The sequence below is a fragment of the Anarhichas minor genome, unplaced genomic scaffold, assembly GCF_050575085.1.
Source record: "Anarhichas minor isolate MPS153535 unplaced genomic scaffold, ASM5057508v1 ptg000062l, whole genome shotgun sequence".
Classification (NCBI taxonomy): domain Eukaryota; kingdom Metazoa; phylum Chordata; class Actinopteri; order Perciformes; family Anarhichadidae; genus Anarhichas; species Anarhichas minor.
This window is the reverse complement of record NW_027466508.1, coordinates 8437761-8462567: the sequence shown is the minus strand read 5'-3', so window position 1 is coordinate 8462567 and position 24807 is coordinate 8437761. Positions and strand designations below refer to the sequence as shown.

The window sequence follows — 24807 nt, the reverse complement described above, 5'->3', positions numbered from 1 at the left end:
ATTGTGCAATTTTATACTCAATATTTTTCATGTTTTACTCTATTACTTTGATTGCTTACCTGTATCATAATGCTGCTGTAGCGATAATATCCCCTTGGGGGATTAATAAAGTATCTACCTACCTACCTATCTATCTATGACTTAAATCGGGTCGGTAAGAGATGCAAAATGTCCGTCTCAGTATATTTTTTGATTTATTGCCCTGCCCTCCTTTTTATGTCTTTTCAAAATGCCATTTTGTTTATTTTCCTTCTCAAGGTAATCTGTTCTGTGTAACACAACGGCTGTCCGTGTCCATTTATGTCCACTGATCAAACTCTGCTGCGGCCAAGAGCTACTATAAGGAGTCCCAGGAACGAAACTCGGACACTAAATCCATAACCAAAAGTCTATTTTGCACGATCCTGTTGCATTTAAAATGCATCTAAAAATCTAAAGTAAATAAACTGCTTTGTTTGAGATGCAATATCCACCCACAACAAAACAACACAGAGATATAGAAACAGAGACACACTGTTGTGTGATATATGGTTATTCATTTGTTGTGGAGTACATTATTACCACATTGGAAGAATCTGCAAATACAGTCGTTTCTCTCTCTCTTTCCTAAACTTACACTCTCTTTGTTAAGTACCAACTCCAGAGTGGGGACTTTTTGCACGCCAGGAAACTTAGATCTGTGCAAATATGTCACACAGCATCATCCAGATTGCATCAGGACATTAGTAAAACTCCGCCCAATTGGCTCCATATTGTTGTGAAGCTACTCTTCTTCTCCACTGGTCATAAACCCTTTGTAATTGAAATCCCAGGTGCCTAATTTGGTAATTGCATGACAACACCAGATGTCGACGTGGATGGGATTAAAATTACCCTTGGAGATCAGACTCGACTGAAAATACAAAAAGTTATTTCAGATAGATTTTTTTTCCCCGAAGGGTAAAAGGACAAAACGGAATAACATGGAATAGTAAAATTCTGACTTTGGTGGGAGAACACCTGCCACCACAGCTGCACCTTTAATGAGTCTATAAGAGTTCATCCAATGGCAAAAACTCCCACATAAAGTTAATGTTGGCTATAATGCCCACAGACACAAACAACCACTGAAAAACATAAACGCAAAATCTTTAAATTAACCGAAGAAAATTCTCCTTCTACTTGTTTCCTCTCAACGAAAGAAAATACTAGTAAAGAATGACACCCCTAGTGTTGGGCGATGAAAAGCATTAATCTAAGGTTAAACAAACTTACTGTACTACCAAAATTAAGAAACATTATCAATTGGGTCTGCTGACAAAAGAAGATGTATTGTCATTACCTTATTGTTCATGATGGCTTTGAGACACTGGACAACTTTGTGTTGATTCTTTTTGTCGAGCTTCTCTTGCCTGGGGACACGAGAGAGTAATGAGGAGCAGTTGGTCTCTAAAGTACAGCGTGAAGACTCCAAACTGTATGCAGGGTGTTTGAAGAGGAGTGTACATTGTCATAAACAGACACAGGACTCTGAATGAAGAATTGGAGTGAGATAGGAGAGAGTCTGTGCAAGAATATACACGAGTGAGGGCTGAAACTTACTGTTTCTTGAACAGCAGCCTTTCCAAAACGTCCAGCAGCAGCCCGAGACCCTCATGCCCGAAGCTCTGCACCCAACTGAAATAACAAACATCAAATCAATATCAACACTTCCATGCTCATCCGCCACTGTGGAAAAGTTTTAAGAAAGAAAAAAACAAGTAGAATTCAGTACTTTGTGCTGAGGAGAAAGCAGCAGCAGCAAACGCAGGATCGCATAGTGAGAACATCTGCAGTGACATATTATAGACAGAGGCAAACAGCAAATGGAAAGCACATTCAGACACAGTTAAAGCTAGAATTATCTATAGAAGTCGTGTAGTCTGAACCAATACTGCATTTTTGAGGATGATAACCCTATCAATATTTGAGAATGTACAGATCTAATAATGGTCATTAAACACATGATACACACCAACGTCTTTGAAAAGGATTCCATAAATGTTTTCAAGATACATACTGAGACATTTTACAGTTAAAAAATAACTGTAAAATGTATTCAGTGTTGTTTGTCCAAAGATAGAAAAACACTTATACCAACACAATGTTGTTAAATGCCTTTACACAGTGGCATTGATTTTCTGAGTGAAAAAACGAAAAATGGCAAAAAAAGGAAAAAAAAGTCACAATGCAGAGTAAGGAGTTCGGGGCCAGAGGGAAATGGAGGTTATACTAATATGATGCAAGTGACATTTGTGAGACGTATCATTCTCAAGGAGGTTGAGAAATGTATTTTAGCCACCTAAAAGAAAAGCCCACCTAAAAAAAAAAAAAAACTATCTGTATCAGTTTAAGTGTACGCTATATCTTCTCTGGCACGATCAACATTATCACGACATCAGAATATGTGGTGTTTACTAAGTTAACGGGGCTTTTTTTCTTGCTCAGCTTCTGTAATTGACCCTTCGCTAAGCCCCGCCCCCCGCTGCTGTCAGAGCTACCATGGAGCCCACAGTGTCACTAACGGCACTCCCTGCATGACTATTATCCATCGATTCTTTGGAAAAGATGATTAAACGGTGAAAGGAAACAGTTCCTACATGAAGCTGTTAACGAGGTCTGCGAATTATCTTGAATAACCGGGTCATGAGTTCTGGAAAAAGACATCGCTGTTGAGTTTTTTTTAAGCAATTTTTTTTTTTTTGCCGCTTTGATCACTCCAAGCCGAATGCCATTTAGTCCCATTCTATTTAAAAGAAGGCAACAATCTTCACGACCGATTCTTCAAAACTAGGCAGCTCACACCTAAACAATCTAGATCGATAAATAGCACTACAGGTAAGAGGAAAAAAATACGTATTTTTTTAGTTTTGGAGTGAACTTTCCCTTTAAGCTTGTTCCTTAACAATTGGGTCAGGTTAGGATCTCTCTGGATCCACATGTTGTGAGAGAACTGTTAGAAGTTAATAACGCAGAAAATAGGGCATTCCTCTACATAAACCAAACAGTTCCTTTAGTCTTCCCAGTTGTAGTTTACAGATGAAGGAATAGTGTGTGTGTGTGTGTGTGTGTGTGTGTGTGTGTGTGTGTGTGTGTGTGTGTGTGTGAGAGAGATAGTGGCACATAGCATAACAGAAGCAATACGCTTTTGCCTTACGAAAACTATTCCAATTTTGAGACTTCTTGGATGCAATCAAAACAGAATGCAATCAAGATGCAAAACAGTGTTAGTATTTCTCGTCACTGAGACATCAAATGCTGGAGATCTAAAGTTTTTACCCAAATGTGACGGTAGGCAAAGGGACAAAGAGCAGCGAGAACAGAGAAGTTTTAACTTTGGTTCAAATAAAGAGCAGAAACGGGAACAAATAAATTGTTTAGGCAAAACCCTTTAGGGTATATATGGAAAAAAACAGACAAAGACAGCGTGAGTGAGATTGGGAGCGACTGCAGCTCCCTCCTGATTGAAACTGAATAACCTCTCTGAACATTAGCATTCAGTGTTTGTACAGTCCTAATCAACAAGCTGCATGCCTCCCAGCATCAAATCTACAGAAATCCTCAAGGTGAAATCATAAAATGGGAAGCCGTTATCTGAGTTGAATGTCTTTAAAAGGAGTATGAGGTTGTATGCAGATCATGTCTCTATGCTCGTTTTGTTTCACATAATATGTTGTTCACACCTTGAATGAACACAGGTGACGGCTGATTTCCATTCATTTTCTACCAAAACACAAGGAAACGCTGCACTGGTGATGCAGTGACTCAATATATGTGGAGGGTAGTTTATTCAAAGAGGCAACACAGCAAATGTGACTGCAAATGGCATAAGGCAAAGTTAATTCTTTTTCGACTGAAAAAAAGAAGACCATTGGGCCACTGCAGCAGGTAACTCAAGCTCGTGTAATCGAATTTAGCTGGCCAACTTTGCTGCTTTAAATTCAGTAACTTCACAAGGATAGCTACAGTAACTGGTGGGGTGGTTTAAACAGTTTCAAAACAATTACAAAGTGCTGAAGTGTGCAGTAGTGAGCATTACACACATGACACCGTCCCGTGCACATTAAAGTTGGGAAAGCATCTCTGCACTTCGGCTAATCGATTGAGACATCGCCGCTCAGTAGGTACAGTTCTTGCAATTTCAGTTTGCTTAATCAGCAAAAAAAGGCAAAACTCTAGACCCTCTTGATCAAACATTTTTTTACGCAAACAACCTCATACTGGGAGTCAGATTTAGGCTTTATGTCTAAACTATACCCTGTGAGTTAGATGTAGCAATCATCAAAGGGGGAAACATGTGTAGCTTAACCGGGATGTGTTGGGTTTTAATACGGTCAACCATAGGGCCAATCATTGCACAAACCAATAGCAACAACACTGATCTTGAAAAGCTCCCAACACGTTGATTTAGGCATATATGATAATATTAGCGAATGGTAAGACCTGTTTTAAAATCACCACGGCTTCAGGCTGCAGTGAGGAAGCAGAGTAGGTGTACGAGTATGCATGTGACAAGGACGGCCGCCGCCGCCAAGGTAACTAAGTATTGAGGCTCTCATGATTGAGAAAAAAAAATAAATCACTTCTCACTGGGCCGTGGCCGTGGCCATTGTGGTTATAGAGTAGGCAAGGCGAGGGTCTCGACATGAGCGTCATTGAAATGCATAACTCAGTGGCCACTGCATGCTGGCTTTTCATCATCAGCAGCTGAGGCAGAGAGCAAAGGAAAATAACCGGTTGATCTATAGCAGGAATTATTGCACAGGAAGCCAACAAGCCTGTACTGTCAGGGTCTGCTGCAACAAATTTGAAAGACATTTGCCTTGAAACACATGAGTGTTTTCAAAGGGCGTCGGGTAAGAGGCCTGGCAAATTTAGTACATCTCAGAGCCCAGAAAAGGGGCAATTTAATAGCTGTCCACAACACCTGGAGAAAAGTCTCATCTTCACCAGCGAGAACAATCAGGCCGAGGCAATAATGTATCCAACGAATGTGTCTTCGTCATAGCCGAAGGTCAGGAAGTAGAGCGGGGATAAGACGGATAAAGCTGTGCAGACAGACACCGTGCAGTTCTATTGATCTTGTACATTGCGTTAACTCACGTGACCTTCTACTTTTATGCTGACAATGAACAGCTCTATTAAAAGGCTCACACCGAACGTAAGCACAGTTCCCCCGGCCGGTTCTAACTAGAGGGCTACTAAAAAGACAGAGAGGCTAGCAAGAAAGAGAAAACTGGATTACTTTGTGCAATTCTCATTTGAACAGAAAGCAAGAGGACAAAAAATTTAAATATAAAACCGCAGAGGTCTGGAAGATGCAGAGAATATATTGTTTGTCAGCTAGTTCAGTTGTATCACGGCAGTCTCAAGACTACAGGTTTTTTTCACAACATGCAAAATACTTTTGCAGTAATAGCAAAATAATACATTTCCAGAGCAGTCGTGGGGACCACTGACAAATTGTCTAAGAACCAGACCGTTGATCATTCAGGCACAATGGCTTCCCTCCACCTGCACGTCAAACGACAACCAATATGGCGGAAGTTGCCCGTGGTTCAAAAATTAGTCGGGGTCCAGCTTATAGCCACCAACAGGGGCTCGTGTGTTTAATAATGTCACCTGTCATCTGTCTGTTAACTGTTGATTCCTCATGATTAGGTTTATTATTATACTGCAAGCATCATGTGTCCATACACTAATCCAAAGCGAAAATTGAAAGAGTCATATCAATAAGGCTGCAACTTCCATAATACGGAAGTTCCTAAAACAGTGAAATTGTAGTATCCAAGTTGATGATAATAACTTTCTAAGACAGTAGTAATATTCATTTAGTCACAAGTGCTTTGTAGTTGACATGCTGTCTGTCTAGACTCGAAAGTAATTAGTATTTAAAATTCTGTTTGCTAATCTAGCATGCTTTGGCAGCCCTTGGGTTTCATTAGTTCCTAACATCTGGCACCCCTCCCACATCCCAAATGAAAAACTTTAATCACATTCTCTGCCTCAATGTCCTCAGTGTTCGGAGCCGTGTTGTGTAACAAAAAATGATCTGAAAACACTTTCCTCAGCTTTTTTTCTTTGCTAGAGAAACTGCAGCAAATGATTTATGTCTGACTGCTACCTGTTAACATTGTCAGTCTTTGGTCATCTAGCGTCATACAGATGAGAACAGACACACACACACAGTAATCATGGTGAACCATGGCCTGGGTCGCTTCAACGTTCACAGAGGACACAGAGCAGACCTACACATGCTGCTTTTCCACCAGCCGTGTGGACATTTCACAAATATAGGAGTCCATTGGTGCACATTAGCCACGAAGCTAACCATAGCGCATTTGTATCATATCTTAAATATCAGTGTTGATTAAGGTGCACTGCTCCCAGTAAATATTGTCTATTTAACCAATCAGTGATTGATGTCTGTGTCCTGTTAATGTCATTTTTATTGATGACATGGACGTTGGGGTATAGTGGTTGCTAAGAGCACTTGATGTTTGTCACGTCAATCAAAGAAGAATCATTATTTAAATGAGCTCTGTACATCTAAACGATTTTCAAATCAGGTTGCATCACACACAAGGGGAATCTTCACAGATGTACTTCTCTCTAATCTCAAACAAGCATACACTACAAGATTTAAAAATAACGGCGCATATCACACACACACACACACACACACACACACACACACACACACACACACACACACACACACACACACACACACACACACACACACACACACACACACACACACACACACACACACACACACACACACACACACACACACACACACACACACACACACAGTTATTAAGGTTATCGTGCCAGAGGGAGCAAACCACCATCTCGTGGGGTCTTTCTCCCGTGATCTCGTGGGGAAGCAGATGTAAACAAAAGGGAGGCTGACGTGGTGCTACAATGTGCCGTAGTAATAATGGCAGCAATAGTGAGATGGCTGGGGAGACGCGATCAACACGGGTGGACTGTTCTTCAGAACGAGAGGCGAGATTGTAACTGGCAGTTGTATTATCTGTGAACGGTAGTATGCTAGCTGATTTCTCCTCCGGTTGTCGTATGGGGATGAATTGGCGTTAAATTGTCCCAGAACTCCTGTAGTCTGAGCCCAGCTGGATATCTGTGTCGATCTCATCCACAATTAAAGATGAATTCACCATTCTTGGTCCTGCGTACAAAGCTTTGATTGGCTCCGTTTATTTTACCATGGAAACCACCATCAGTGAGCACAACAACAAAAAATTGTGAGTTGAGACGCTGATGGACAATGTGATGAAATATGATTTTGCAAGCGGGTATTCATCTGCAACTGACACACATAAATCGCGCTACTTAAAATCTTCCACGACGTTTGCGAACACTGCTTCAAATTTCAACATGGAAAATAATCCCATGTTATTAGTCAGTCTCCCAACAGGTGGATGAGATACTATAAACTACTTTTCTTTGTTAATTACACAATGCAATAAAGAGTAATTAACGCTCACTCAGGGATCGGAGGCATACTGTAATCACACCACACCATCAACAGGTTCAAAAGAAGCACAGCGGTACTCGACTGAGGGCTATCATCTTAGAAAGACACCAAGAAACAGAGCGAGGCAGAGAGCATTAAAAAAAAATAAGGAAAACAAATTCATCATCCCATTCCCTGGGAAACAAAAACAGTCATAAATCAAAGAGAGAAATGAGGCGCCTTATCTGGCTAACTTCACAGCTAAGGTAGCTTGACTTCTAACGGCGTCTCGGGAGAATTCCTCCAAGGTTCCAAGGCAGCACGGCGTTGCACTCCGCTAAAGCAATTATGAACCAGAAATAAAAAAAACATGAACTTTAAAATGTTGTCCCAAGTATAGCAAGTTAACCGACTACAAGAGGGTTCTCCAGGGACAGAGGGAAGGAGGAGGAAGTCACAGTAATGCGAAACACCTGAAATAAATATAGAGGTTACGTCATTTAGTGAGGACTGATCGACGCTGCTCGAGCAGATTGCTACTAACAATAACGCTCATAAAACTTATACATTTCTAAAATGTCACAGTATTAAAAGATTGTTTTTATAAAGATGTTTTTCAAATGGTTTGAAATAGTGCATTGAATTTTTTTTATAATAAAAGTTGAAATAATGTTTTTTATATATATATATATATATATATATATATATATATATATATATATTTGCCAAATCTAAGCAATATTCATCAAATCGGATACTAACCATTTTAAATTATCACTTAAAAAAATTAAATAAACACCATTTAAAAAATCCTGACCATCTTTGCACAGTTTATGTTAAAATTACGTCATGAAAATATTCACCAAGACCACATTAATATCACTTTGGTTGGTCAATTTGATAAAAGAAAAAAAACCTGTACAGCCCTACATTCGTGTCAAAAGCTCTTATACTTTTGTCACCGATGATAGAAAAAAAATTTGAATTCAAATTACAGCTTTAATAACCTGCCATTTAACATGAACAGGAAATACAACCTGTGGTTTGTTCTTTGTAGCTTTGTGTGTGCACCACATGGGTGGCGGGCGTATGAGAGAATAGCAACCAAGGCATATTAAAAACGTTAGCGTAAGGAAGAGAGACGCTAAACTGAAAATAAATCTGGAACCTTAAACCTGAAGGTCAGCTTTAATATAAAATCAAAAACCAATTTCCACTTGTTTGTCAGATCCATTTGTCAAATCCATTTAATAAAATTACATCCTGTAGCCTTGCTGGTCCTGTGGGCCAGCACTGTGGCCTCGCTTCACAAAAAAGGGAGCGAGAGCTAGAGCAGCGTAGGTGGGTAAGGGGTCAGAGGCGAGCGTCACAGGACACTCTGGAGCTGCAGAGAGTACAAAATTACCTCCAAGTCTGCCCTCTCCGCCAGAAGGAACCTGATGAGGGAGCCCATAAGTCTGTCAGCCTATATCTGACAACACCTGATATTGGATTGAGGCAGTGAGTGAGAGATGTTTGCTGCCACGCTTCCAAGAAAGTGACAGTGACGAGCATCCAAAAACAGAGGCAGGCAAAATACCTTTATCGCCAAATCAATCCCCACAACTCAGGATCGTAATGGTGCCATTAGGTAGCAACGGGTTACCGCTGTCGGCCCACTGTTTCTAGCCAAGGCAGGTTTATGATCAAGCCAGACTATGTCATTATACATAAGCCTGACTGTCCATTTTATTAGTGGTGACCTCATCAAAAGTGGGGGCCTGCCTGGCCACGTTTTCCACGAGGATCACACAGGCGAGGGTCCCATAAACAGCAGTGGGTACGCAGAGACTGTTGCTTTTTATACCACGGTTTTATGGGAGCTCATTTAGCAAGCTATCACATACTTTATTTATACATTATATACACGTTTGATTTGTTCAAGATGTAATAACACGGTTCCTAGAATGTTTCTAGACATTTTTACATGGTGCCGCTGCCCTAACTGTCAAATTTATAACAAGCAACAACAGCCTTCATATAGCATTTATCACACAATCAACGAGATAAAGCACAAAATTCCAGATGCAGATCAATTAGATCACGATAAACTTTTCTTTTTTTAGCCTTAAACCAAATGGCAAGAGGTAACATAGCCACTGCTTTGTACCTGAAAAGTAACAGATTCACCACAATGAGGCAGAGCAACCGCAACGGTCGGTACAAATACTAGCAGTTACTGGCGTTTTCTTTACCATCAATGACGTTGTTGCCCGTGTCAATTCTATCTGCAATCTTCTCATTCACCAAGCTCTTAAAACTGTTTGTAGACCAGGCAGCAACCTCCGGTTCTACAGAGCGAAGCCAATGCGGATGTGTCTTAAAACTTACACTCTCGCTCCTGACCAGCAGGGGGCGACTCCTCTGGTTGCAAAAAGAAGTCAGGTCTTATGGAAGTCTATGAGAAAATGACCCTACTTTTCACTTGATATATTAAACAGTAAACATTGTAAGTTAGAGAAGTTTATGGTCTCAATCGCTAGTTTCAAGTCTTCTTCGATAATGCATGATGTTCATTTAGTACACCATGGTCCAGTTTAGAGTGAAATACACCATAAAGTGGAGTTTGTTCCTGTGATTGACAGGTCGCTGCCGCTACCAGAGCCGTACACCACGTCTCTCCTCCGCATTCCAAATATGGTAATTTCCATTCATCGCTTGCAAAAAAAACAACATGGCGACGGCCGTATTCCAAGATGGCGACAGCCAAATCGCCAAACTCGAGGCTTCAAAACGTCAGTCCACACACCAATGGGTGACGTCACGATGACTACGTCCACTTCTCATATACAGTCTGTGTCGTACACACACTGCAAGTACAACAGGGCAGAGGATGCAGGCACAGAGCGAAAAATGCTAATAACAGAGAGGTGTGGATGAACATGACTTCACTTTGACACGTTTGTTTTATTATTATATGCAATTCATTGAGTTTGTCTTTATACTCCATTTTGGTCATTTTTTTTGAACAATATATTTTACATATACAGTTCCCATCATAGTCCATCACTAAAATGAATTCAGTCACAGATATTATACGAGTTATTATGGTCACTTATATCAATTTAATCCAACCAATGTTTCATCAAAAAAGGCAACTGACAAACATATATTACCTCATGTTTACGGTTAACATTAACACTCGAGTATGTTTGCCTAATTAAAGCTCTGAAGCATATCTGTCCTTGACAGTGTTTGCACAGTTTTTCTTATGTCATTGATTCAAATTTTTTTTTTTTAACTGAGGCTTACAAAGAAAGTGGATTCATCATCATTAAAAGCTCTGAACATTCATTTTCTCTTGCCTGGCAGTAGGAAGGCTTTATAAGCCATGATAAGAATATGGTGTGTTCACTACGAACACCAAGCTAACTTCTCGCCACAGCACCATTACATACAAAGTCAATGACGCCACACAAATAACACAAATAGGCAGACTTACAACTATAGATTTGAAAAATTCAACTGGAGCGAGACGCTGTGACGCTGTGTAGCGAAAGCCTATTCGTGTCGACATCCCTCGGTTGTTTAATCAGAAATGGATGACAAAATATTGGGCACCCAGAGTTATGGGATAGTACGTCATATTTGTACAAAGACCACACATAACTATGAGTGAAAATGTATGTGTATAAACCATAGACTGTCTATGGTATAAACAATAAAGTGACTTTAGTTTATGTGGTGATGGAGCAGCTATAAACTGATCGATCCAAACTCCATCCAGAAAACTAGCTTTTTAAAAGTCGTTTACTTGTTTGTCTTGCGGACAGACCTAGAAAAGCCTTAATTCAGACGTTTTATAAATCGGTACCATTATGTGGCTATTTCTGCATCTTTTCTCATCAATCTGCTTTTCTATCTCGAGCAGAGAGGCTTTCTTTTCTTCTGCAGCTTGGCAGAAAGTGTTGCATTTGGTGATTAAGGTCAGTTTGCTTGTTGCTTGCGATTTCTCAGCGTATTCATCCACTGATTTCTCGAGGGTGCAAATGCATCGGTCTTAGCACTCTTCCAGCTCATCTGTGAAGGCCTCTGTTTTCAGGTCAACATCTTGCTGCTCCCTCTCTCTCATCTGTTCCTCCGGGTAGCCACAGTGCGCCTGCCTGGCTCCTGCAGCTAAAAGTATAGCAGCTTATTGGTGATCTCTGCTTTGGTTATGCTCCCAACAGATCTGACATGGTCAACAGTGAGCCTCTGAGCCACCGGGAGGCTTATCATTCCGTCAACTCTTAGTGGACGGTTAAGAGTCCAGTCAAATCTTGATCTCCAGTCTCTGCCATGTTTTTTTGGGGGACCTGAGTTTTTTCAGGGTAGCAGCAAGTGTCCCCACGTTGGTACCCACGGTTTTCCCAAAGCTCATTCAGGCCTGGAAAAGGCTATTTTAAAATTCCATACAAACCCTGTATTGAACAGAAAAGTATCTGTGATATTGAGTTAGTGAAAATGGCTTGCTGGGATCAAATAAATCATATATCTGTGTGTATGGTGCTTGGTGGTGGTAAAGTGTAAGAAAGTCAGCGAGGACCAAATGTTTGAGCTTACATTGACCTCCTCTAAAGCGGCTCTCGCAGAGTAAATGATAATGCGAAAAACAAACTTGCAAATCCCCGACTTCAGAGAGAGCCCAAAGCAACAATCTAAATCTAAGAGAGGGAGACAACCAAGACAAGACTGCCAGGGATCTGCTCGTCAATGTAGCCGAGACAGAACCAAAAGGAACACCCCCCCCTGGTCACAGTCAGATTTAGTTTGTTCTGGCAAAAAGCGTACCTTTACAAAACTAGCCATCCTACCACAAACATTATTATATTCAAAATGTGCACTAGAGCATAACCTCTTATCCCAGTCTAAAAATGTACAGTTACAAAATTGTTATATCTGGAATTTTTGCCAAAATAATAATATAAACACCATGCTGCAAAACGAATATTTGACAAAGACACAATAATGTAAATAGTTGAAGTGAAAAGGAAACAGAAAGCCGAGGTCAAAGGAGTTCATTTCATGCATTACAAATACAAATGTGAAAGGATCCATTCCAATTGCTTTTTTGTTAAACTCATGACTACGACCAGACAGGGGACAATGTATCTTAATATGAAGGTATGCATACAAGCTAAAACACATTGTCTACACCACACTCTCCTTGTTAAATGATCAGCAAAAACAACGAAAAAATGTTTCGAAAAATATTGGTGTTATTACAAAAAAGATATAGATAATTCCCAACTGGTCGACTTTGTCAGCATTGGCCTTGCAAGGTTCAGGGCTGATTTCAAACAATATCAATATCACAGGACAGTCGTATAACTTAGTTTACAGCTCAAAACATATCTTTAAGTGTGCAGTACTTCTTTAATAAAACAACATGTATTGAGACTAATAATTGCTGACAGGGAATTAGAAAAGAGACAATAGTGAGGGCACCAATCACTGCTGATAATCAGTTAAACAGTTAAAAGAAGAGAGCACTGTCATGATCTTGCACTGTACCTGACAGGGTTGCTGGTGAGCGACACTCGCAATGAGTCTAGACAGGCAAACAGACGTTCGTCCATCACCCCCGACTTCAGCTCTCCCAGGAATTCCTGGGGAGATATCTGGTGGCTGCTTCTCAAGCTGCCCTGGAGAAAGGATAGGGGAGAAAGAATGTCTTTAGTGCAGCCAGAGAAAAAGTGATCAGAACAACATAAGGCCAAAAAGTCTGAATAGTGGCAGAAAGACTCCATTTCAACAAGCACAAATGTGCAAAACTGTACCAGTCTCTTTATAAACACAAAAATCAATTTAAGTCGAGCCTACTTGAACAAACATCATTTTCATGAGCTCTGTTGGATAAGTGTGTACACACGCCATTTTTTTTTCTCTTCTTGTGAATGCAGCAATCACGATTTAACAAAATGGCGCTCTGAAGTGCAAATAACTTTGCCAGCACGATGCAATGGTTACAAAAGACCAGGAAAAAAAAAAACCGACCTTTGTCTCGAATAACTCTGTGAATGTTTTCCCTTACCACCCTAGAAGTGGCACAGTAATGTCGTTTGTCCTGGTTGAATCTTTAATCCTACAAAATATAAACCATTTTGAATAAGCTGGATATAAAAACTGAGACATCACTTTGGGCGGTGATAACTTGTGTCGGGCATTTAGAGTGACTGATTGATTGAAACATAAAAACTATAAATTAAATGACAATGAAACAAGATCTGTACATATTATACATGTTGGGGGTTTAATCACGTCACAAAACATCAGATCACTGGCTGTTTTGAGTGACAGGTTTTTCACAGTCAACACGTCTGTTGAACAATCCTTTATCAGGCAGAGAAATCGCATAGATCAATGAAACTTTATAAAGGGTTCTAATATATATTGTATCACTAACGCAAGTAGAAACTAGCTTCACTTCTGGAGAATAGCAGCATCTGCACAATCCATTCAATTAGATGTGCATGTCTAATACTGTTGCTTTACCATGAAATAGCATACGGAGGTGCATTTACTATTTGTAAAACACAACGCTAGTCAATCAATAGTAGCTCAGTAAGTAGGATCTGGCATGTAGCTTGAGGGCAGTAAACTGGTAACCACTGAAAAATGACAGCCATACTTTTATTTCCATTATTTTGTTCGTACCAGTGTCTGTAAAATATGTTCTTAATTAACATGGGTGGTTTGTAAATTTCCCCACTGCGGGACTAATAAAGGATTATTTTAGCTTATAATAATAATAAAAAACACCATAAGCAGTGGTATTTAAAACTGACGTTTAGTAAAACCGAATGTTTTTGACCATCTCGTTTTTCAAGGCTTTTGGGTCAAAGCCTAAAGCCTAGGTTATACTTCCCTGTGTTTTCTTTGATATGATGCTCTCTTAACTAGTTTCCAAATCTCTAAATACCAAAATGACACATTACCCAGGTAGCACATTTACGATGGCAACAGAATCGATAATCTTTTCATATTGGTTCAAAATGTTGCCATCGACAGAAATCACAGCAATTAACTGAGAAAGTTTACATTTCTCACCCACAACTTCAAATGTATCCGACCGTAGATTTGAAGAAACAAAACAGCCAATGTACCTCCCCGGTCTAATAACACTCTGCATGCATCTCGCCAGACTAGTGAATGTACCTGCACATTTCACAGTCTAGGAAGACGGGAGCAACACAATTAAAGCTGAAGCTTTCCTGTGGAGTGAAAGCTACACTTATATGGTTTGCCATAACATCACATATCGTTGGGTACATTTTTATTCATTCAACAAAAGGCCTCCGGAATCAGCTTGTATCGCTACCAGCAGGAATAAATAATCCCCGACGTGCCAAAACTGCCAAAACAATAGAACTATGCCCAGTCTGGCTCTCCCTTTACACCTGAAGCCCAAATCTATGATATCCTCCTCAATACATGATAAATATAACATTAGATGTCAAGATCTTACTTTCAAAAAAAAATAAAAAATCCCCCTTATCTTCAATCATCGAAGAATGTGTGACAAAATTATCAGAAGCACATCTATAGCCTTAGAAAATGAAACTGAGCATGTGCATGTTGGATGAAAGCCAAGAGATGAAAAAACATCATCATGGCTCCAGCTCTCAGTCTCTTGTGACAGTAAATGACGAGCTTGGTATGCAGTTTGAAGCTCTGGAAAAAGAAAAGAACTTTGCCGTTGGTTTACCCCGATGGGGTTCTGCCTCAGTACCACCAGGCGTATAAATCCACCCTCCTTCCAATCAGCTAGTGGTCCAATGACTAGCACTCCTCAGCGACAACAACCGCCACCCTCCAGTGTCAGCAGCGGCAGCAATTTCACCGATTGTACCCGCTGCCTGCCTGCATAGCAGCCCATCAATGATACAGTGTGTGTCTGCCTCCCTCCCTCTCTGTGAAGACATGATGATGATGACCGGCCTTGTTTGTTTCTCTGCATCTCTAAAGGCCTTCAGCAGTCCAACCATGAGGAAGCCGTGAGTGCTGCTCGTGGCAGCAACAGTGCCGTCTTAGGCCTTTTCTCTCTACAGGAGCATTACCGACTGCTGCAATCAGAGGTGTGGACCCGCCTGCAACCTCAGTCCCGTCCACATCCAGAAAGTGTTCCCTGTGAGCCTTCTACCTCTTTATTTCCATTAGAGGATATTTATTTCCAGCTTGATAAGTGCTCCCATGCTATATTATTAGGCTCACTTAAGGTGGGCTGAACTTTCGAGGTGGGCCCGCTATTAAGTGACAAGCTTCACAGGTGTAAAGGAGAACAATTATAGCAGCCAACAAGTACAGTCCCTGACAAAAGTCTTGTCACTTATCCATTTTGTAGAAACAACAGCTTATAACCTGACTTTTAATTAATCCATTGGTTTTAGAAATGGCTCATATGAAAGCTAAAACCCTCCCAAATTATGTTTAATATACTAAAATAAATTTGGTTCACTGAAGAAAGATTGATCATTTAATGAACACAGAAAGGTCAGATTTTGGCAAGACAAAAGTTTTGTCGCCTACAGAGAGTAATGTGAAAATGTGAAAATTGAACAAATAATTAACTTCAAATACTAAAATATGTTGCATAACATCAGTGAATTAAGTAGTGGTGCTGTGAGATCCATATTTAATATCTTGTATGACTTCCATGAGCTTGAAGGACTGCATCCATGCGGTTTGACAATGATTCATACAATGTATTGATGAAGTCATCAGGAATAGCAAAGAAAGCAGTCTTACATGCCTCCCAGAGTTCATCAAGATTCTTTGGTTTCGTCTTCCATGCTTCCTCTTTCATTCTACCCCAGACATGCTCAATGATGTTCATGTCTGGTGACTGGGCTGGCCAGTCCTGGAGCACCTTGATCTTCTTCACCTTGAGGAACTTTGATGTAGAGATGGAAGTATGCGATGGAGCACCATCCTGCTGCAAAATTTGACCCCTTTTATGGTTGGGAATGTTAGAGGTAGCTAATATTTCTTGATATTTTAGGCTATTGATATTGCCTTCCACCCTGCAAATCTCTCGCACACCCCCATACTGGATGTAACTCCAGACCATGATTTTTCCGCCACCAAACTTAACTGTTTTCTGGATGAATCTCGGATCCATGCGGGCTCCAGTAGGTCTCCTGCAATATTTGCGGCAGCTGTGATGTAATTCAACCGAAGATTCATCTGAGAAATCCACCTTCTGCCACTTTTCCAGCGTCCATCCTTTTAGCAGGCTGTGGGCCTTGGCAAATGCCACACGTTTTTTTAATTGCCTTTTGTTTAGTGCTGGTTTCTGGGCACTGATTCGACCATGGAGGCCATTTTGAGACAGAATTCTACAAACTGTCCTGGTTGACACGGGGACTTGAGGTGACCAGGCCTGGTGGAGCTCTGCTGCAGTGGAAAAGGGGCTGGCCTTGGATTTTCGAGCCAACAAACGGTCCTCCCGAGCAGTTGTCTTGCGGGGTCTGCCGGACCTGGGCTTGTCAAAAACATCTCCAGTCTCTTCAAATCTTTTTCTTATTCTTTGTACTTGACACTGAGACACATTGAAGGTGTCAGCCACCTCAGCAGTGGATCTGGTCTTCAGCCTCTTGATAATCAACGCTTTGGTCTCAGGGTGAATCTTAGGCATGTTGTCAGAGGTCAAGTTGCAGTTGATGTGAAGGTCTGGTGTGCTGGGGTTCTTTTTATACACACCCACTAATTGATTGATCAATTATTTATCACAGGTGAGGCTGTAATCTAGGATTGGGTGCATCATATGACAAGGCGACAAGACTTTTGTCTTTGCAAAAACTGACTCAGTGGGCTTTACCAAGCTGTGAACGTTAGAATGCTTTTCAGCAGTTTCGTTTGGCACCAAAACATTATTTCAAAAGCTGTTGGGATTGAAATTAGCCATTTCTTGTAAAAAAAAAAAATTGATTACAAATATATTTGAGGGGCACTTAAGGTCAACTTGTACCCAAGCGACAAGACTTTTGTCAGGGACTGTAGAGTAGAGGCATTTCTGGAAATAGTTTCCAGGTATTTTAAAAAGGTGACACTTAGTAAAACACAATCTCCTACGCAGCAGGGGAACCGCAGACAAGTCGACACAGTGGGGTCTCCAAGAAGTAGAATCCTTTTGGTTATTTTAGGCTGCTGCACACCACCCTTGACTATATCAGCAAGGAGCATACATCAATGAGGATGCGGTATTAAAGGGGTTAAGAAGGGTGTGTCAGGAATACATTTTTTTTTTTGGGCTTGAGTAAGAGAATTGTAACAGTCCACTGACTCCTCGCCCCGGCTTAAGCATCAGGGAAAGTTCTGTCACTGTATTTTTAAGATGTTTTTTTTAAACATCTTAAAGAAAAGTAGCAACCTCTGGAATAACTCACCGTGTAGGTTGTGTGCGTAACATTAGAAAGTGTGCGGTTGAGAAAGAGAGGAGCGGGTTGGATGGTGAGAATAAAGAGATTAGTAAAGTTATAGCTGTGAACGTAGCAGTTCGTTGCGTTTACAGTTTAGGCAATTTGTCGCTGAATTAATGTTACGACTTCTCAAGACCCATGCCAAGGTCCCGTGGCTTACCGGCCACCTGCTAATTAAAGTGAAGGGGGTCGGCCCTGACCTTTAAGGTGGACCAGGTATTCTCAGCCTGGCCCCCTTCCCCACTTACCCCACTTACCCTCCTTCCGCCAGCCTTGCTGGGACCACACCCACCTTCAAAGTCTACCTTCATTTTGATGTGAATGACTTATTTACAAGAAACTTAGGAGCACATCTCTGATAACCACAGTGTTAGTCGACTAAGAATTTCTTTGGTCGAGGACGCTCCTAGTAGTCAGCGAGGAGTGGTTTTACAAGCGATTCCCACTGTGCATGTTGCGCTTGAATGTCCGAATCTCTACCGTCTTGTTCCGTCACCCAAAAAAAAATCTTTCATAAAACTGCTGTTTTGAAGGATTTTAATTTGTTGCATTTTGGCCAGAGGCAACATTTAGTGTTTTTTACCCGTGCAGGTAAACAAATGCTGGCTATACAAACAGGCTGGTCCCCATGGTAACCAGAGATGGACAGCCTCAGGCCTCTTTGGAGGGATGTCTGATTACAGCGAATATAATAAATGCACTTTGCCAACTTGTTTTTTTTTTTTAAACAAACATGTAAAAGATAATCTCAGCTGTCATCAAACAGCACGTGTTAAGATATTGTATGTGGCTTTTATTAACAACTGTTTATTTAAGTTAGTATGTGCCATCAGAAAGAGGTTATTCTAAAGCTTCCGTTACATAAAATCAATTTAAAAAAGGCCTCAGGGAGGCTGTTTTCAGTATTATTCAAACTAAGTATCACAGACTGAAATCATATTAGCTATGAACACACTCTTGGGTAGATATTTAATGGAGTATCGCCTGCAAATTGTAGTCTTTCAATAGGATTCTAGTCTCAAGGGTAAGAGGAATCTACCTTTTTTTGGTGTGGAAGAGAAAGAAAGGTCCATAGTTCCTCTTTCTTTGGAGATCAAATTGTTTTCCTCTAAACACTAACAGTTTTATCACCCTTTATCGAGACCCGTCTGTCTTCTTTGAGGGCGAGTAGAAGAACAGCTCAGGACCGCATGCTGAAACTTCAAAGGAGGACCAATCAACCGCGAAAGAACGCTCGCAAAATCTAATCAATTATCTTCCAGCACTCAAAATTGTTACTCAGAATTGAAATCAAACCTCATCCATTTGTGTATTACTCAACAGCATCAACAATTTATTTTGTAATGCCCTATCGCCCGGAAGCAACAGAAATCATCAAAGCTGAAAGTCTATTTTGATCACCTTTTGGGACAAGGTGAGCAAACCCAAGAGAAGGAGAGAGAAGCTCAGCGTGCATCAAGGCAACAGGCAAATATCGGGTTTATTTGGATATTGGTGAGTGGGCTCCATCCGTCCACAACATAAGCAGGCCCTCACTAGAATTGTGGGATATTTTGTAAATTCTTGCAAGGTACCATTTTGACATCATGGCTATTTTTTATTTAACATTTTAATGACTTCTCTGTTAAATATTCCTATTCTCAATAAAAAAAATATGTGTATTTTTTACAAACGTGCAGATGTAACATCTCCTACAAGAGATAGCGATGCATGGCCAGACAAATGAGATTACATTGAATAATCAAATGTGAGACATAATTGAAAGACACATGGAATGATGTCTATAAGGTCTTAAAAACACAAAACATTTGAACACATTAAATCATGTAACTATATAAAGTTAGGCAGCAAAAAAGTAAGAAAAATGAAGTTTAAAAATAAATAAATAAGAAAAACTTACAGTTTTAGAGGCAGTAAAAATATACTGGATGACCATTTCTCTCTTGGTGTTGAGGTCCTTGTTTCTCAAAGGAGTCTTTTTTTCCTCATTCAAGTTCATGTCCTCCTGAAATGAGAAGAAAATAAACAGAAAGACGGCATTGAGTACTGTTCAAATTGAATTCTAAACTAATCAAAAATGGAATGTTTTTTTTTTACATTTTAGCAACAGCTGGAAACAAGACGTATTATTCATACAATACTTTGGCAATATTACATTTGGTCCGACGTGAGGATTAGTGTAGACATAGGACTTTTTTCTTTTTCTACCAAATTCATTTTGTTAAGATTTAAGTAATATTTTCCCATATTGGCCAAAAACATAAGGTAGTGCTTTATTTCTGGAAAATATATATATATATATATATTTTTTTTTTTAAATGGGTGTCATATTATATTAGCAGATTAGACATTATTATATTCAATAGTGACAACGATTTCTTGTTCTCCAAAGTGACCATAACCGTTGACCATAAAAGTGTTGCACTAACGGTTGTGGCCATACTGCTGCAATATCTTCAGACATATTGTTGTGAAGTATCGTCAGCCCCAAAACTGGAGTTCTCTCTGAAAAGTTATCTATTGGCTCATGTTGAATGTTTTCGTTCCATAAAGGACATACTTTATTCCTAACTAGTGAAAACGAGTTGAAGTCATCTCCCAACATCTGTACAGAAGCGATATGCTGTTATTGAATGTCCTTTAAGAAAGTAGAAAGCTCAAAGTGTCTTGAGAGGGACAAAGAAATCTGAATCAGAAAAACGTGTGTGAGGAGTGTGTGAGAATTTGACTGAAAAACAGAATAAAAGAGTGTCTATTATTATTATTATTATAACAGCCATTACTCAGCTGGAAGCTTTGTCATTATGTATTATATTTCACTATAAGAAATGACTACATTTTAAAAGTGTTGCTTATTCATTGATGTTCTGTTTTTTCATTCAAATGTGACAAAACATTCAAAACATGGTTCGTGCCCATCTTGTTATATTCAGCGTTTGCTCTAAAAATCTTCATCCAAAACTTTTCCTCTCAGTCCCTTTGGTCGCCCTTGCACCACATGTAGGTCTCACGTACATGCTGCTATATTGTTTTTGTAGGAAACCTTTGATGTTACCGTATAATTTTTAAAAAGCAACATACCATCATCTTTTCAAACAGAGCCAGGATCTCTTTTTCTGAGGTGATCTTTGATGAAAGCTCCTCAAACTGATGCGAGGTGGCCGATGAAGAGGTGGACCCGTCATTGGCGTTGTGTTTTGAGTGCGATAAGGGCGGCCGCTCCTTCTTACTGCCCGGGATCCGGATGCTGGCGAATCGGTCCAGCTGGTACAGACGACAGAGAAAACCACAGTTAAAAAAAGCGGGATATTCAGTGCCAAGTTGAACTACATTAAATATCATTAGCACATTTAAAAGGTTAATACTGAGAGCAGACAAAACAATCAGTACATTAATGAGTTAGAAAAGCAACGATCTAGATGACACGTAGAGTTCACAGAGACATTAGTAAGTGAGAGAAGAAGTGTGTGCTCAGTGATGGGAATGACTCCAATGAAGATCCAGTTTCATTGCCACTCAAAATAAACGGATTAGATGACTTTTAGTAGAGTGATGTTAGAGACGGACGAGCGCACCAGTTTCTCAGATCTTACCACGTCATCTGTGATGTTCCTAAATGGTAAGTGCTACAGGTGGAGGTGAGGTGGGGGTGGGGGGGGACAGAAAAAAACAAAACAAATCAGGACACATGAAGTAGAGTCTTGTTTCAACCCTGATATTATTTATGAACAGATATCTTTGATTGCTAACCTAGAGGAAGGTTTTGGTTCTTTATATACTGTATTGCAAATGTGTGGCGTTTGTTTCTTGCAGCCTTTAGGAGAGAACAACGGTGAAATGTTGCGGTTGTTTAGCCTCTCCCTTGTTACACTCATCTGGAAATTCAAAGAGAGAGAGAGACAGAGAGAGAGAGAGAGAGAGACAGAGAGAGAGAGAGAGAGAGATCCTTCCGCTCATTTATGTAAAAGGCGTTCAATAGGACTTGACATGCGAGAATGGTAGTGGCTAGCTCATTAACATAACTTTACATTCCCCAGGAGCCTGTACAATCATCACCGAGCACCATGGGTGGGTGACAAAGTTTCCATCCTTTTGCGGCGCCCAGCAGTGCAGTTTAGCAGATTATTAAACACATGTGCAAATGTGTAACACCAAATGGCGTGTTGCTCAACAGCAGCGACACCAGTCACATAAGCATGGATTGCGTCTGAGAATGACTAAGGATGTATTTGTGAGGTCGGTGAGGAGATTGGCAGTTGGCCCGTTGTTATCTGTGCGCACCAGCTACCTCAGTGCTGCCGAGCTACTTTTGTCTGCTGCCTTTTTCCGCTCGAGCTGATTTTTGTTTGTTTCCGTAGACTTCTTTGGGAAAGTTGCCGTCTGTATTTCGAACAGGTGTAACGGAGTCAAAAAAAAAAAAAAAAAAAGGCCAAAGGAATAACCCTAATGAGGAAAGGGAAGTCAATACAGAAAATATTAAATTTCAAAAAGCTGTCATATTGAAATGCTGAAAGAAAAACTGACATTGGAAAAGGTTAGGTTTCCTTCAAGCACAACAGCAGAGCGTACAGCGCCTAAGAGAAATAAATCAATACACACACACCAGTGCTTAATTAAATAAAATCGTGCGTCAACCTGTCAATGAGCCAACCCCCTAATGAGTGCCCCGAGATTAACATCATACATGTTTGTCCAAAATGTGCAGGAAAAGAACCAGACTGAGAGAATGTTAATAATATGATGCGTCTGAAATAATGTGATGAATAAAATGACCCACCATATGCTGAATATTGGAATTATTTGGTCTCCGCTGATGAGCTTGACAATTGGTCAAACTAATTGGACACAGCTGTCAGACTTTTACCTCTTATGCCCACAGCTTGACAGACTATGTGTTTGGAATAGCACGAACAACAAAGCATTGGCTCTTCTTAATGATTTCATTCATGGATGAGATGTTAAAAAGGAGTCAAAATGCACCTAGAAAATGGTCAAAGTGAAGTAACTTGGATATTATGAAGTAAATTGCAAGCGCATTAAAAAACAGTAAATCAACCAACAAATTGTGAAATAATTAACCAAATTCAGCTCAACTTTCCCCACCCCGGCCTCTATTCTGAAAAGTGTTCACCTTCCCCTACACTTCTAATATTGCACACTTGTTTTAACATTCATTGGAATGACACTGTAATGATCCACAGGTCTGTGACTCAGAAGTGATCAGAAGCTAACAGCAGGAGAAACCCTCTCTCAACAGCGTCCCTCAACAATTTAACTTCTAATTGTTATTCAAGTACTTGTTATTTAGTTCTGCGAAGGCAAATTAAGAGAGAGGGGCGTCCTGAATAATGGATGAAAACAGTAACTTAGTCCACCTGTTCTGTTCCTGCAGGATTAATGGTATGGAACATTAAAATGTTCAAATATAAAATGAATGGATCGACATAATGCCATTCATCAAAAATGTTTGCTACTTCTTTTATTTAGACCAAACGATGCCAAAGCAGCCGCTTGTGCCAGCTGTTGCGCCCCAGTGCACAAGTCTCTGCGATGAAGTAACGTCATGGCAGCTCGTGGACCCAGCGTGTGCCTCTACTATACGCAAACATCAGGATGTTCAGCTGGAACTTATTGAGTCTTGTTGCATCTAAACACAGCAGCACCGAACAATCGGCATTGGGACAAAGGAAGCCACAGGTGGCTTTCGACATTGTCGAATCAAAGGACAAACAAAACTCCGCATCAGGACGGCGTAAACATGACACAGCTGCAGAGTAGATGGCACTCGGCTTTTACGCTACATATATAATTTAAAAAAGGCCTAGCAGCTGTGTAGGAAGTATTTTTATTTCATTTTTCAATTGCAATTTTTAAGCAGTGAGATTCTTTGGTTTTTCCTTCCAAACTTGAGGAATTGCAGATTTTCTCTGAAAATGAAGTCCTCTGAAGACATCACCTTGAGCTTTGGGAAACTGTGATGGGCCTTGTTGACTCTTATTTTTAAATGAAACAACTAATAGATTCATCAAGAAGATAATTGGCAGGTTAAGCGATAATGAAAATATGCATTGGCTGCAGCCTCAGCCAGGTGCTTATTGGCGTTTGGGTCCTAAAAAGGAGAAAGTGAGAAACAGCTCAAGGCCGTCTCTTAGCACCCAATCACGGTCACAATTAAAACTTCAGGCAAACTAACAAGTGAAGTTGTGGCTCCCCTAAAGTAACAGGGCCAGTTGGTTAACCAGCAATGGGTTCTTTTTTCAAGATCTCACTATTGCAAATCTTCACAAACAGTCATTTGTAAATATCAGCGAATTCATTTTACTTTCCGCTATCACCCCGTTCATTTAATTACACTCTGATAACATCTTTTTCAATTAACTGAGACAACCTCTGGTAGAGAAAAAAACGCCGATGTAGAAAACACTGCACGGGCAGTCCACAACAGAGAAGAGAAGCAGTATGATACACCTCTGGTTTTGAAAACTTCATTCTTTATAGCCTTCGTTAGCAGCACTGCTATCGGTTTAGTTATTCCATCTTATTTGTTCTTCTGAAATCGCTCAAGTCGGTGGATAGCAAATTCTCATGACAAGGCAAAATTGACTTCTACAAAGGTCTCTCCCTAACGAATGAAACAATAGTGCGCCACCGCACCATCTCAATTATAAGTAATAAAAAAACAACTATGGTCTTTCAAATCAAGATTTAAATGAACTTTTCCTGTAGCAATCCTTTTATAAATGACATATTTTAATATATCACTCATAACGCTCAGTGCCACAAGGTCTGTCCTCCACACAAGGTCTAGTGAGGACTTTATTATTTGAGATATATATATATATATTTTTTTTTTTTTCTGTCAATTGA

The 24807-nt window shown here is 40.2% G+C and overlaps 1 protein-coding gene across 1 annotated transcript in view; it reads right to left on the bottom strand.

Moving 5' to 3' along the window:
* Positions 1–24807, bottom strand: part of LOC142933696 (protein diaphanous homolog 3-like) — a 152860-nt gene that overhangs the window by 125047 nt on the left and 3006 nt on the right. Inside the window, exons 2-7 of the mRNA XM_076077896.1 lie at positions 21534–21566; positions 21022–21204; positions 19841–19945; positions 13034–13164; positions 1582–1656; positions 1322–1391 (exon numbers count right to left, since the gene is read on the bottom strand). Of these exons, the coding sequence (XP_075934011.1) occupies positions 1322–1391; positions 1582–1656; positions 13034–13164; positions 19841–19945; positions 21022–21204; positions 21534–21566 (597 nt within the window). The remainder of the gene's footprint in view (positions 1–1321; positions 1392–1581; positions 1657–13033; positions 13165–19840; positions 19946–21021; positions 21205–21533; positions 21567–24807) is intronic.